This window comes from Coregonus clupeaformis, chromosome 40, assembly GCF_020615455.1.
Source record: "Coregonus clupeaformis isolate EN_2021a chromosome 40, ASM2061545v1, whole genome shotgun sequence".
In the NCBI taxonomy this organism is placed as follows: domain Eukaryota; kingdom Metazoa; phylum Chordata; class Actinopteri; order Salmoniformes; family Salmonidae; genus Coregonus; species Coregonus clupeaformis.
The window spans coordinates 36,093,932-36,110,474 of NC_059231.1; the positions used below are offsets into that span (position 1 = coordinate 36,093,932).

The 16,543-nt window shown below is 42.8% G+C and overlaps 1 protein-coding gene across 2 annotated transcripts in view; it reads right to left on the reverse strand.

Annotated features, from left to right (window-relative positions):
• Positions 1 to 15,810, reverse strand: part of LOC121554853 (E3 ubiquitin-protein ligase MYCBP2-like) — a 323,061-nt gene extending 307,251 nt beyond the window's left edge. For both annotated transcript variants that reach the window (XM_045212139.1, XM_045212140.1), the window contains exon 1: positions 15,156 to 15,810. In XM_045212139.1, the coding sequence (XP_045068074.1) occupies positions 15,156 to 15,418 (263 nt within the window). In that variant the 5' untranslated portion in view covers positions 15,419 to 15,810. The remainder of the gene's footprint in view (positions 1 to 15,155) is intronic.
• Between the last annotated feature and the right edge of the window lie 733 nt (positions 15,811 to 16,543).

The following is a 16,543-nucleotide window of genomic DNA, read 5'->3' on the forward strand; positions in this document are numbered from 1 at the left end:
AACAGATTGACCAATAGCATTTATATAAATAGTGAAAAGAACAGGTCTAGTATCGACCTCTGCAGAACACCTTTATGTAGTTCAAGATATTCTGACTTAACCCCATCAATCACGATGGCCTGAGTTCCGTCACTAAGATAATCATGAAACCATGAACAGGCGTCAGCGCTCAGGCCTATCAAGGACAACTTATTCAATAAAATAGCATGATCAACAGTATCAAAAGCTTTTGACAGGTCCACAAACAAAGCAGCACATTTCATCATTTTTGTGTCTAAAGCACTGATTAATTGGGCGGCACTGACTTACATTGGTCCTCTGTAGCTCATTTGGTACTGCATTTGTATTTATTAAGGAGTCATTAAAACTCGTTTTTCAACCACTCCACAAATTTCTTGTTAACAAACTATAGTTTTGGCAAGTCGGTTAGGACATCTACTTTGTGCATGACACAAGTAATTTTTCCAACAATTGTTTACAGACATTATTTCACTTATAATTCACTGTATCACACTAAGTTGACTGTGCCTATAAACATCTTGGAAAATTCCAGAAAATGATGTCATGGCTTTGGAAGCTTCTGATAGGCTAATTGACATCATTTGAGTCAATTGGAGGTGTACCTGTGGATGTATTTCAAAGCCTACCTTCAAATTCAGTGCCTCTTTGCTTGACATCATGGGAAAATCAAAAGAAATCAGCCAAGACCTCAGAAAAAGAATTGTAGACCTCCATAAGTCTGGTTCATCCTTGGGAGACATTTCCAAATGCCTGAAGGTACCACGTTCATCTGTACAAACAATAGTATGCAAGTATAAACCCCATGGGACCACACAGCCGTCATACCGCTCAGGAAGGAGACTCGTTCTGTCTCCTAGAGGTGAACGTACTTTGGTGCGAAAAGTGCAAATCAATCCCAGAACAGCAGCAAAGGACCTTGTGAAGATGCTGGAGGAAACAGGTACAAAAGTATCTATATCCACAGTAAAACAAGTCCTATATCGACATAACCTGAAAGGCCGCTCAGCAAGGAAGAAGCCACTGCTCCAAAACCGCCATTAAAAAGCCAGACTACGGTTTGCAACTGCACATGGGGACAAAGATCGTACTTTTTGGAGAAATGTCCTCTGGTCTGATGAAACAGAAATAGAACATTGTTATGTTTGGAGGAAAAAAGGGTAGGCTTGCAAGCCGAAGAACCCAATCCCAACTGTGAAGCACAGGGGTGGGGGTGCTTTGCTGCAGGAGGGACTGGTGCACTTCACATAATAGATGGCATCATGAAGAAGGACAATTATGTGGATATATTGAAGCAACATCTCAAGACATCAGTCAGGAAGTTAAAGCTTGGTCGCAAATGGGTCTTCCAAATGGACAATGACCCCAAGCATACTTCCAAAGTTGTGGCAAAATGGCTTAAGGACAACAAAGGCAAGGTATTGGAGTGGCCATCACAAAGCCCTGACCTCAATCCTATAGAACATTTGTGGGCAGAACTGAAAAAGTGTGTGCGAGGAAGGAGGCCTACAGACCTGACTCAGTTACACCAGCTCTGTCAGGAGGAATGGGCAAAAATTCACCAAACTTATTGTGGGAAGCTTGTGGAAGACTACCCGAAACGTTTGACCCGAGTTAAACAATTTAAAGGCAATGCTACCAAATACTAATTGAGTGTATGTAAACTTCATGTGAATTCTCTCTACTATTATTCTGACATTTCACATTCTTAAAATAAAGTGGTGATCCTAACTGACCTAAGACAGGGAGTTTTTACTAGGATTAAATGTCAGGAATTGTGAAAAACTGAGTTTAAATGTATACTGCTCAAAATAATAAAGGGAACACTTAAACAACACAATGTAACTCCAAGTCAATCACACTTCTGTGAAATCAAACTGTCCACTTAGGAAGCAACACTGATTGACATGCTGTTGTGCAAATGGAATAGACAACAGGTGGAAATTATAGGCAATTAGCAAGACACCCCTAATAAAGGAATGGTTCTGCAGGTGGTGACCACAGACCACTTCTCAGTTCCTATGCTTCCTGGCTGATGTTTTGGTCACTTTTGAATGCTGGCGGTGCTTTCACTCTAGTGATAGCATGAGACGGAGTCTACAACCCACACAAGTGGCTCAGGTAGTGCAGCTCATCCAGGATGGCACATCAATGCGAGCTGTGGCAAGAAGGTTTGCTGTGTCTGTCAGCGTAGTGTCCAGAGCATGGAGGCGCTACCAGGAGACAGGCCAGTACATCATGAGACGCGGAGGAGGCCGTAGGAGGGCAACAACCCAGCAGCAGGACCGCTACCTCCGCCTTTGTGCTAGGATGAGCAGGAGGAGCACTGCCAGAGCACTGCAAAATGACCTCCAGCAGGCCACAAATGTGCATGTGTCTGCTCAAACGGTCAGAAACAGACTCCATGTGGGTGGCATGACGGCCCGACGTCCACAGGTGGGGGTTGTGCTTACAGCCCAACACCGTGCAGGACATTTGGCATTTGCCAGAGAACACCAAGATTGGCAAATTCGCCACTGGCGCCCTGTGCTCTTCACAGATGAAAGCAGGTTCACACTGAGCACATGTGACAGACGTGACAGAGTCTGGAGATGCTGTGGAGAACGTTCTGCTGCCTGCAACATCCTCCAGCATGACCGGTTTGGCGGTGGGTCAGTCATGGTGTGGGGTGGGATTTCTTTGGGGGGCCGCACAGCCCTCCATGTGCTCGCCAGAGGTAGCCTGACTGCCATTAGGTACCGAGATGAGATCCTCAGACCCCTTGTGAGACCATATGCTGGTGCGGTTGGCCCTGGGTTCCTCTTGCTAGACCTCATGTGGCTGGAGTGTGTCAGCAGTTCCTGCAAGAGGAAGGCATTGATGCTATGGACTGGCCCGCCCGTTCCCCAGACCTGAATCCAATTGAGCACATCTGGGACATCATGTCTCGCTCCATCCACCAACGCCACGTTGCACCACAGACTGTCCAGGAGTTGGCGGATGCTTTAGTCCAGGTCTGGGAGGAGATCCCTCAGGAGACCATCCGCCACCTCATCAGGAGCATGCCCAGGCGTTGTAGGGAGGTCATACAGGCACGTGGAGGCCACACACACTACTGAGCCTCATTTTGACTTGTTTTAAGGACATTACATCAAAGTTGGATCAGCCTGTAGTGTGGTTTTCCACTTTAATTTTGAGGGTGACTCCAAATCCAGACCTCCATGGGTTGATACATTTGATTTCCATTGATAATTTTTGTGTGACTGTTGTCAGCACATTCAACTATGTAAAGAAAAAAGTATTTAATAAGATTATTTCATTCATTCAGATCTAGGATGTGTTATTTTAGTGTACCCTTTATTTTTTTGAGCAGTGTATTTGGCTAAGGTGTATGCATGTGTGCCTGTGTGCGTTTGTCTCTTCACAGTCCGCTTTTTTTCATAAAGTGTAATTTTATCAATTTTTTTCATATTTGACTGCTTGCATGATTTACTTGATGTGGAATAGAGTTCCATCTAGTCATGGCTCTGTGTAGTTCTGTGTATTTTTCAGAGTCTGTTCTGGACTTAGGGACTGTGAAGAGACCCCTGGTGGCATGTCTTGTTGGGTATGCATGGTTGTCTGAGCTGTTTGAACAGACAGCTCGGTGCTACCAACATGTCAATACCTCTCACAAAGACATGTAGGGATGCAGTCAGTCAATCTCTCATCTACTTTGAGCCAGGAGAGATTGACATGCATGTCATTGATGTTAGCTCTCAGTGTACATGGTAGAGCATGGTGCTCACAATGCCAGGATAGTGAGTTCGATTCCCGGGACCACCCATACGTAAAATGTATGCACGCATGACTAAGTCGCTTAGGATAAGAGCGTCTGCTAAATGGAATACATTATATTATTGGTTTTGGTTTGAAAATGTTAATATTTACAGTTGGTGGCAGTGGCTAACCAAAGCATGGATTGCAGTATTGCCGTGTCTGTTTAGACAGTTTTTAAGGTAAGGACATTTTTACGTGGGTGAATTATCCCTTGAAAATAAGACTTGAAAATCCTGCTGGGGGTATATTTCCCAAGTGCAGGGGGTTTGAAAATGTTTGCGCTATATCAATTAATTTCCCAGAAATCCCCCCATCTTCAAGAACAATCCAAAGGTGTTTGAGGCTGACAAGTTGCAGAAACTTGCCATCTTAGAGAACATAGGTAAGATCCTTTGTGTTTGAGCTATTTATTTTCAAAAGACACAAGTTGCCATATTCGATTTCAAATAAGTAGGCCTAGTTACACAGGCAAAACTGAGAAGTGGGATAATAAAAAAGTATGAGGAATAATAGTGCTGACAAGCACACTAAATATCCTATATGATAGCCCATCATAAGGAATGGGAATTGTTCCACTGACATACATCAACTAATGGGAAAGATATAAAATAAATATAACATTTACTAAAGGCAGTGATTGAAAAGTAGGCTAACAGTAGGCCTAGTATTGAAATAGATAAATGAGGCTGTCAACTGTGCCAGAAATTCACAGGTTTCTGATTTTCACTTTATTATTCTGATTTTCGCTCTCAAAGTCACACTTTTTCAATAGAAAAACAAAATGGGATGTTCTAAGTCTACAAAAACTGCATAAACCACATCAGAACACCACTTGAGGTCTGGGGAAAATCTAAGTAATGTATTTTTTTGTGTAGTTAGCCTTTCATTCAAGTGCGCATGCACCTACCAGTGTTGCTTGGTTAGCCGTGTTTCTGATGCACACACGAGATGGAGTTTGCAAAACAAATGCACCCTGGATTGATGCAAATTAACATGATATCCTTCTGCCAGGCAGGCACAGGCAACATTGTAGCTAGTTAATATTTAATTGAGAAGGTTTTTGGGAAAGCCTCTCCATCTACCATTAGACGGTTAGGCCTATCATTAATGTCGCCATATTTTTTCCTGTTCCTTGTTTGAACCCTGGACGTTTTACTTCATATTATGAGGCATATTATCGTGGTCCTCTGTAGCTCAGCTGGTAGAGCACGGCGCTTGTAACGCCAAGGTAGTGGGTTCGATCCCCGGGACCACCCATACACAAAAAAATTAAAATGTATACACGCATGACTGTAAGTCGCTTTGGATAAAAGCATCTGCTAAATGGCATATTATTATTATTACCTTGCTTCAAAGTAGCCAAGCCAAAATCCGACCATAGAAATGTTAAGGGAAATATTTTATAAACACCTCCTCATATGCGCTCTGCTGTTCTATTGGTTTTCAAAATCAACTTTCTTTCATTGTCTAGCAGCCAAAGGCATTATCCTTGATATTTGTTGCATCTTTAGATTTCAAACAGATATTTTCATCTCTGTCCATGAATCCGCTCGCGTGCGGTGCGCATTTTATAACAGTGTTTTCACGCAAATTGCATTTAGGAACTTTCGCACGTACAGCCGTGTGCACATTCATATCTTTTGAACCGTTTGGGCGAGAGACATGGTTTTCAATAAGGTAATGGTAAAACCATGACAGTGACGAAGCCGGCAAACAGATAGTTTATGACATTGGAGAAAGTTGCCTGCAGAAAAGGATTCCGCTGCTCTAAGGGTGTTACGACTCCACTATACACTTTCAACACTATAAACATGTTCTGGGGAGATAAATATTACATAGATTTTTCAATGTTCTGGGGGGAGCAATAATCAATCACGGTCAAATAATAATCACAATCACAGTGGTTGTAGAGGGTGCAACATGTCAGTACCTCAGGAGTCAGTTGGCTTTTCATAGCCGAACATTCAGAGGTCTTGACTCTTAACTGATCTTGGGGCAGCAGTATACACTAGGCTTGGCCAGTATACCATACAGCGGGGTATTTGAAAATAGCCACGGGATGGTTTTTCAATACCATCAATATCATTGAAACTATTTCTCTGAAGTTCTTTAATAAATTACATAGGGAACCCTGACCTGTTCACCGGACGTGCTACCTTGTCCCGGACCTGCTGTTTGACTCTCTCGCTCTCTCTCTCTCTACCGCACCTGCTGTCTCGACCTCTGAATGCTTGGCTATGAAAAGCCAACTGACATTTACTCCTGAAGGTACTGACCGGTTGCACACTCTACAACCACTGATTATTATTTTACCCTGCTGGTAATCTATGAACGTTTGAACATCTTGAAGAACAATCTGGCCTTAAAATGGCCATGTACTCTTATAATCTCCACCCGGCACAGCCAGAAGAGGACTGGCCACCCCTCAGAGCATGGTTCCTCTCTAGGTTTCTTCCTAGATTCCTGCCTTTCTAGGGAGTTTTTCCTAGCCACCGTGCTTCTACATCTGCATTGCTTGCTCTTTGGGGTTTTAGGCTTGGTTTCTGTATAGCACTTTGTGACATCTGCTGATGTAAAAAGGCCTTTGTAAGGCAGCAGCTACACTTAAAAGGCACTTATTTAACATATAAAACAAAATAAAATAAAAAGTACATCATAAACATTATTAAAACACTACATATCGGCAATACAAAATCTATAATACCACCATACAATAATATTACAATGTACGTGTGTGTATACGGCGTGTGCTAGAGTTTGTGTGCGTATGCGTATCTGTACCTTTGCGTGTGTCTCTTCACAGTCCCCGCTGTTCCATAAGGTATATTTGTATCTGTTTTTTTAAATCAGTTACCTGATTTTATAGTTCCATGTAGTCATGGCTCTATGTAGTACTGTGCGCCTCCCATAGTCTGTTCTGGACTTGGGGATTGTAAAGAGACCTCTTGTGGCATGTCTTGTGGGGTATGCATGGGTGACCGAGCTGTGTGCTAGTTGTTTAAACAGACAGCTCGGTGCTTTCAGCTTGTCAACACTTCTTACAAAAACAAGTAGTGATGAAGTCAATCTCTCCTCCACTTTGAGCCGCCAGGAGAGATTGACATGCATATCTTTAATGTTAGCTCCCCATGTACTTTTATGGGCTAACCATGCTGCCCTGTTCTGAGCCAATTGTAATTTTCCTAAATCCCTCTTTGTGGCACCTGAACACACAACTGGACAGTAGTCCAGGTGCGACAAAACTAGGGCCTGTAGGACCTGCATTGTTGATAGTGTTGTTAAGAAGGCAGAGCAGTGCTTTATTATGGACAGACATCTCCCAATCTTAGCTACTGTTGTATCAATGTGTTTTGACCATGACAGTTTACAATCCAGGGTTACTCCAAGCAGTTCAGTCACCTCAACTTGCTAAATTTCCGCCTTATTCATTACAAGATTTAGTGAATGATTTGTCCCAAATACAATACTTTTCGTTTTTTAAATATTTAGGACTAACTTATTCCTTGCCACCCATTCTAAAACTAACTGCAGCTCTTTGTTAAGTGTTGTAGTAATTTCAGACAAAGGAGATGATTGTGGACTACAGGAAAAAGAAGAGGACCAAGCACGCCCCCATTCACATCGATGGGGCTGTAGTGGAGCAGGTTGAGAGCTTCAAGTTCCTTGGTGTCCACATCACCAACAAACTAACATGGTCCAAGCACCCCAAGACAGTCGTGAAGTGGGCACGACAAAACCTATTCCCCCTCAGGAGACTGAAAAGATTTGGCATGGGTCCTCAGATCCTCAAAAGGTTCTACAGCTGCACCATCTAGAGCATCCTGACTGGTTGCATCACTGCCTGGTATGACAACTGCACGGCCTCCGACCGCAAGGCACTACAGAGGGTAGTGCGTACGGCCCAGTACATCACTGGGGCCAAGCTTCCTGCCATCCAGGACCTCTATAACAGGCGGTGTCAGAGGAAGGCCCTAAAAATTGTCAAAGACTCCAGCCACCCTAGTCATAGACTGTTCTCTCTGTTACCGCACGGCAAGCGGTACCGGAGCGTCCAAGAGTCTAGGTCCAAGAGGCTTCTAAACAGCTTCTACCCCCAAGCCATAAGACTCCTGAACATCTAATCAAATGGCTTCCCAGACTTTTTGCAATGCCCCCCCTCCTTTTATGCTGCTGCTACTCTCTGTCTATTATCTATGCATAGTCACTTGAATAACTCTACCTACATGTACATATTACCTCGACTAACCGGTGCCCCCGCACATTGACTCGGTACCGGTATCCACTGTATATAGCCTCGCTATTGTTATTTTTACAGCTGTTCTTAAATTATTTTAGATTGTATTTTTTGTGAGATTTGTATTGGTATTCTTTCTTAAAACTGCATTGTTGGTTAAGGGCTTGTGAGTAAGCATTTCACTGCAAGGTCTACACCTGTTGTATTCGGCGCATGTGACAAATAAAATTTGATTTGATTTGTAGTAGCTGACGTGTGTACTGTTGAAACATCCGCATACATAGACACACTGGCTTTACTCAAAGTTCCCTGGTTCTCAATCTACACACAATACCCCATAATGACAAAGCAAAAACTGTCACAACAAACTACAAACTAAACTATCACATTTACATAAGTATTCCGACCCTTTAACGCAGTACTTTGTTGAAGCACCTTTGGCAGCGATTACAGCCTCAAGTCATCTTGGGTATGATGCTACAAGCTTGGCACACCTGTATTTGGGGAGTTTCTCCCATTCTACTCTGAAGATCCTCTCAAGCGCTGTCAGGTTGGATGGAGAGCATTGCTACACAGCTATTTCAGGTGTCTCCAGAGATGTTCGATCGGGTTGAAGTCCAGGCTCTGGCTGGGGCACTAAAAGGACATTCAGAGACTTGTCCCGAAGCAACTCCTGTCTTGGCTGTGTGCTTAGGGTCATTATCCTGTTGGAAGGTGAACCTTCGGCCCAGTCTGTTAATATAAATAGCATATTATTGACTTAAAAGGTTAGCTGTGTTAGCCCAGTTGCTAGCTTACGCAAGGTCAGAAAATAGCTGTGTAGAGCAACCATGTACTGTCGATCTATGGGAACTGCAATAATTCTGCTAGCAACATCGGTTGAATTAATGAAAGAAAATGTACCTCAATGATACCTGTAATGCTCATCTCCTTTAGTCTAATTGTCATCTCCTTATTTTCATACTGTACCTAAATTACAAGGGTTGGATTTGCACTAAACAGTTGTATGTCAGAACTTAAAAAGGCATGCACAAAATTTGGTATATGGATTGCCTCATATACATTGTCTACTGGTATCATTTAATTGACAACATACAGTGCATTCGGAAAGTATTCAGACCCCTTCCCATTTTCCACATTTTGTTACGTTACAGCCTTATTCAACAATCTACACACAATACCCCATAATGACAAAATGATAACAGGTTCTGATTTTCCCTCTCCAAATTATAAAAAATGTAAAACAAAAATACCTTATTTACATAAGTATTCAGACCCTTTGCTATGAGACTCGAAATTGAGCTCAGGTCCATCCTGTTTCCATTGATTATCCTTGAGATGTTTCTACAACTTGGAGTCCACCTGTGGTAAATTCAATTGATTGGACATGATTTGGAAAGGCACACATCTGTCTAACTAAGGTCCCACAGTGGAGAGTGCATGTCAGAGCAAAAACCAAGCGATGAGGTCGAAGGAATTGTCCGTAGATTGTGTCGAGGCACAGATCTGGGAAAGGGTACCAAAAAATATCTGCAGCATTGAAGGATCAAGAACACAGTGGCCTCCATCATTCTTAAATGGAAGAAGTTTGGAACCACCAAGACTCTTCCTAGAGCTGGCCGCCCGGCCAAACTGAGCAATCGGGGGAGAAGGGCCTTGGTCAGGGAGGTGACCAAGAACCCAATGGTCACTCTGACAGAGCTCAAGAGTTCCTCTGTGGATAAGGGAGAACCTTCCAGAAGGACAACCATCTCTACAGCACTCCACCAATCAGGCCTTTATGGTAGTAGCCAGACGGATGTCACTCCTCAGTAAAAGGACCATGACAGCCCACTTGGAGTTTGGCAAAAGGCACCTAAAGGACTCTCAGACTATGAGAAACAATATTCTCTGGTCTGATGAAACCAAGATTGAAATATTTGGCCTGAATGCCAAGTGTCACGTCTGGAGGAAACCTGGCACCCCTACGGTGAAGAATGGGTGGCAGCATCATGCTGTGGGGATGTTTTTCAGCGGCAGTGACTGGGAGACTAGTCAGGATCGAGGGAAAGATGAACGGAGCAAAGTACAGAGAGATCCTTGATGAAAACCTACTCCAGAGCGTTCAGGACCTCAGACTGGGGGCGAAGTATCATCTTCCAACAGGACAACGACCCAAAACACACAGCCAGGGCAACTAAGGAGTGGATCCGTAAGGAGCATCTCAAGGTCCTGGAGTGGCCTAGCCAGTCTGCAGACTTGAACCCAATAGAAAATCTTTGGAGGGAGCTGAAAGTCCGTATAGCCCAGCAACAGCACCGAAACCTGAAGGATCTGGAGAAGGTCTGTATGGAGGAGTGGGCCAAAATCCCTGCTGCAGTGTGTGCAAACCTGGTCAAGACCTACAGGAAACGTATGATCTCTGTAATTGCAAACAAAGGTTTCTGTACCAAATATTAAGTTCTGCTTTTCTGATGTATCAAATACTTATATCATGCAATAAAATGCAAATGAATTACTTAAAAATCATACAATGTGATTTTCTGGATTTTTGTTTTAGATTCAGTCTCTCACAGTTGAAGTGTACCTAAGATAAAAATTACAGACCTCTACATGCTTTATAAGTAGGAAAACCTGCAAAATCGGCAGTGTATCAAATACTTGTTCTCCCCACTGTATATTGAGAGAGTGACAATGAAATAAAACAGATTGGAGATCTTACAACTAGAGAGAAAGGAAATGTTCATTTGAGAATACAGAGAAACACTGTCACATTACATTTACATTTACATTTTAGTCATTTAGCAGACGCTCTTATCCAGAGCGACTTACAGAGCAGGGTTCCCCAACTGGCAGCCCACGCATGTTTTATTGTCCCCCCAACCATTATATCTGTTTGGGTTTCTTGTGGTTAATTTGCAGTCTACAAATTTGTAATAATGTCTTGTTGATGATCCCTGCATTAGAGACAGAAGCCCTTCCCCTCTTTAGTGCAAGATTGTGATGTGTGATTAAATCAACATTAGGGATTAACATGTATAACCGGGATCTGTCCCGGGAACACACTTCACATTTCCCCCAAAAACATAATGACAAGACCCGGGAAATTACACAATATTCCCACAATGTCGGCACTAATGCAATTCCACAAAATACACAACATGAGCAGCTTCAGATTAGCATAAAATAAAATAGCACATTATCCAAACAGGTTATCGCATGGAAGTCTTTAGCCTAGCGTATTTATTCCACACAAAGTCGCCATAAATTCAAAGCACTCACATAATTGACAATGCCGGACTGCACATGCGACCCAAATGCAGTTAATAAACCCTACAGGAAACCCCCTCAGTATAAGCCTATAAAATAATGTGTGCCTCTTTGAGCTGTCATTGTGACTCTTCAGACGGTCACAAATTTGATAGGTCTATGCATAATTCACTACATATGCGTTTCTGTCACAGACATGAAGTCTTAACAACTCAGAGAGGCATGAGGGGAAATGCTATCTTCTCCTGTCCTAGAGCCTAGGCTATTTCCTATCCAGTCCCAATCCCACTGATACCCAAAATCCTGACTCCTGTCTCGCATGAAAATTCCTAACTTTTTTTCTGTAATTTATAGGTTGCAAATATGTCAGAGCAAATTAAACTGAATTTAGGAATGATAGAGTAACAGTCTTTGATCGGCAATTACATTTTTGTGAATTGCCAAACAGGCCGTTCATAAATTCCATGCGGTATGTCCCTCAATTAATTCAGCGCATTTCAGCAGTAGGCTATCTCGACAGAGTGTGCGCTCAGGAAGCACAGAGCGCACCCAGAGTATAGCGTTGTCAAATCATACAAACGTAACAGAAGGCAAATTACTAAAGCAAATGTAATCGTAAAAACCTAGTGTTGAATAAAAAAAAAAAGTTGTCGACGTGTTTGCATTAGCCATTTAGGCAAATTGTGCATTCATAAATTTGCCGACAGTATGCCCTCCCACCTATCTTTTTCATGTCTCAGGTAGCCTGCGAAAGCCAGCATGGATAGAATCCAATAATTGAATAATATTTGCCATATTCTAATAATTCTCATGTGCCAACATTTCGCCAAGGTCCGTGCTATGGTTAAACGCGCACTCCTATAGAGCTGAAATAATTGGATAGTGAAACTTGCCAGCCAACCAGAAAAGAAGGCGAAGCAATTCAGGCATTCTTGAAAGTCAGGAAAATCCTTGTCCTGCAAAGAAACATTATTTTTATAGTTGAAATGTTATATTTTGCAAGCCGTAGGCATTTAGAATTAAATGTGAAGTGGAGCTTATAGTTACGTGATGATATCACGTGCCCCGCGTACCATCATAATTATTCAGCAATCATAATTTATTCAAAAAACACAGTTTCCATCATTTGCCACAATAAAGAAAGTTTGACAAAAGAAAAATCCACCCTTGTCGAAAGGATACAAATGTTGTCGATATTTATCTTTATTTCCATTACACGTCACCTCCCAAAAAAATAGCACCCACTTGGGTGATGCACGTCAACCAATTTGCACCAGAACGCTCACCACGGAACGCAGATGTCTAGAGAGACTACTCACCACACATCAGCTATTTACATTTTTTAAATGTTTAGTCATTTAGCAGACGCTCTTATCCAGAGTGACTTACAGTTAGTGAGTGCATACATTTTCATACTGGCCCCCCGTGGCCATGCTCTACCAACTGAGCTACAGGGGGATGATTAGGTGGCTATGATGGAAATGGGGCCAGGTTGGGAATTTAGCTAGGACACCAGGGTTAACACCCCTACTCATATACAGACTTTCATCCAAAGCCAAATAAAGACACACATGCATACCCCACAAGACATGCCACAAGAGGTCTCTTCACAATCCCCAAGTCCAGAACAGACTATGGGAGGCGCACAGTCCTACATAGAGCCATGACTATATGGAACTTTATTCCACATCAAGTAACTGATGCAAGCAGTATAATTATATATATATATTTTTTTTAAAGATAAAAACACACCTTATGGAACAGCGGGGACTGTAAAGCAACACAAACATAGGCACAGACATGCATACACACACACGTACACATGGATTTTGTACTGTAGATATGTTGTAGTGGTGGAGTAGGGGCCTGAGGGCACAGTGTGTTGTGAAATCTGTGAACATATTGTTCCCCAGGATGTCGATTAAGGTAGCCCTCTGCGCCTCTCTGATTCAAAGGGGTTGGGTTAAATGCGGAAGACACATTTCAGTTGAATGCATTCAGTTGTATCAACCTTTCCCTTTCACTATACAAGTTAAATAAATTATTACTTTTACGATAAATGCCATGGGATTAGGACACCTGTTTAATGTCCCATCCGATAAACAGCACCCTACGCAGGGCGATGTCCCCATTTGATCTTAAGAACAGAGGGAAGAGTGCCCCCTACTGGCCCTCCAACACCAGCATCAGGTCTCCCATCCAGGGACTGACCAGGACTGACGCTGCTTAGCTTCAGAGGCAAGCCAGCAGTGGGATGCAGTGTGGTATGCTGCTGGTAGTCAATTGCACTTTTATAAAGCACTGTCAATGACTGTATACTGTGATTTAAAAATATATATTGAGTGACACCGCAGAAAAAAATTGTTGGGACCAACTGAAAAACCTGTCAACCCACCAGGGGTAAATGTTAGTATGGAGCCCTGCTCTAGGGCAGGGGAATTCAAATCTTACCCTACGGGGTCCGGAGTACTGCTGTTTTTCTGTTCTACCTAAAAATTAATTGCACCCACCTGGTCTAAATCAGTCCCTGATTAGAGGAAAATAATTAAAAAATACAGTAGAACTGGCTTCGAGGACCATATTTGAATTTGAGGGCCCTATGGGTACAGTCACGCTGAAGGTTCACAGTAGAAGTGACCATCGAGCACAAGGAAGTGACATACACGAAAGGGCGGCAGGTAGCTCAGTGGTTAAGAGCTTTGTGCCAGTAACTGAAAGGTCGCTGGTTCTAATCCCCGAGCCGACCAGGTGAAAAATCTGTTGAAGTGCCCTTGAGCAAGGCACTTAACCCTAATTGCTCCTGTAAGTCGCTCTGGATAAGAGCGTCTGCTAAAATGACTAACAAAATTTTAAAAACATAACTGACTTGGTATTTGGATGACGTAAGTATGTAATGTATTCGCTTGCACCAGTGAGCATGGGGCTATCCACACCACAGAGATTATATTAATATTTATATCCTGTTAATATTAGTTATATGTAGCCTAATTATTTGATCCACACACCTTCCCTATCCAAAATACGCACCCTTAAGTGATATGCTCTAACGTCTTAATACAATAATAATAAGTTAATGGTTTTCGCAATTAAGTATAGCTAGCTAGCTGAGTGACATGATTCTTGCTGGATGTGAATTCAGGTATATATATTCCCAGGTAAGGCCACATTTTCAATGAAAGGGCTGCTTCTAGCCCTCTGACGTTGGGCCCACACACACTGTTCGATCCACATAAACATATCTAGCTGAACTGGCTAGATCCTTGGCTACGTGACGTGTCAAAAATGATTGAGCAGCTATTGACGTCATTATTTGTTTATGTTTACCTTTCCGAATTTACAGACTAGCTACCTACACATATTCACCCAAAAGCATTGATCATACGAAGAGTAACTCTGACGTTAGTTAACAACCCTGTAACGTTATACTGCGTAAAAAATAACACCAACCAACACAACGAAGCTAGCGAGGAAATCTAGCTAGGTATGCTAACTAACGCACTAGCTAGAGGTTAACTAGCGACTCATTAGCTAACGTTAGCTATCTAAGTTACCGATATAACTTAGTAGCAGAATTGAAGGGTTTCTGCAAACTAACCTAGCTACCCGTAACGTTACCCCACAATAAAAGTATTCTTACGACTGGACACAAACGCTAGCAGCTATCATAACTAGTTGCTGAACCGCTAAGTATCTTACTAGCAAACTAGCTAGGGAAGTTAGCCTGGCTAACTAACTATGTGAACATGCAGTCAAACAGCATTGGTGATGTGAAAACCCTGCCGGTAGTTGGGCTAATTAACGTTAGCAAGCTAGCTCGGACTGCAATTTTGGATTTTCACAATTCCATCCAACCTACCTTCCTCCTTGCTCCTTGTCATTGATAGCCGTGGTATAAATATTCCTGTATCTTTCCGCTAAAGCTCGCCCAGAGAGTAGAAGTTGGTACCGACTTCGGCAATCCGACTGGGTTCCCAGTGTTTGACACGAACCCATTCCCGACCCAATGGAGGAGAAATCGTCCCCAACTCCAGAAATGACCCTGATGCCTAGCCCCATCGAAGGTAATTGGGATGGCAGAATCCCTCCGGCACCACCGGCTGCCGCAGCAGCACACATCATCGTTTTGGAGAACAATGCATATATTACATCAACATTATAACAGCTACCTAGATAGCTTGCAGTTATATCCCAACTGTCATTCGAAAATCATACACCTCGTCATTTGTCCATCCTGAAATGCAGCTACATCCAGTGTATCTCCTAAAACTGCACAAACGTAGCCAACGCCGTGCAACTGCGAAATAGGCTTCCAATTCCAGAGCGTGGAATCGGAACTTGTTTCCCGGAATTCCGAATCTCAAGCCATCTCGTCTTTGGAATTAAAGCAAGAATCTCTTTAAAAAGTGTGTCATGTCGCCTTTTGTTTTCGTTTGTTCCTTGTGTATTTCTTTACCCCGAATAGGCAGCATCCTCAATTGTGCTGCCATCTTAGCTTCATCATCCTTCCCTGTTGCTCGTCACTAGCATTCTGCTAGCAGCACAAATTATGACGTCAACATGTATGGTAATGAGGAAACCTTCGAAATAAAAGCCCGGATTTCATTTACATTTACATTTTAGTCATTTAGCAGACGCTCTTATCCAGAGCAACTTACAGTTAGTGAGTGCATACATTATATTTTTCATACTGGCCCCCCGTGGGAATCGAACCCACAACCCTGGCGTTGCAAACGCCATGCTCTACCAACTGAGCTACATCCCTGCCGGCCATTCCCTCCCCTACCCTGGACGACGCTGGGCCAATTGTGCGCCGCCCCATGGGTCTCCCGGTCACGGCCGGCTACGACAGAGCCTGGAAACTGCAATGTATGACCACTTTTATTGTACCAACAAGAAAAGGAAATAGGTAATTTATGAGAAAATAATAATAATATGACACTGGTATGTTGCAAGTGTTGGGCTGTAGAGAGAAAACTGTTCTACCTGTCTCAGTTAAGTGGGGTGGAGAATACTCATTAGGGTCTTTACTAACCAAATATGTGTAGTTTTGGAGGGGGACTGTGTCTTACATATCCAGCAGCACTTCCTTCTCCACCCACTCCATAGTCCCCAATATAATACACTGTAATAGGCTGTACATGGGATACATAATGGCTTGTAGAGAGAACTTTATATATTGGTTTATATATTTGGTTAGTAGAGACCCTACTGAATATGTTCCATCCCACTTTAGCTGAGACAGGT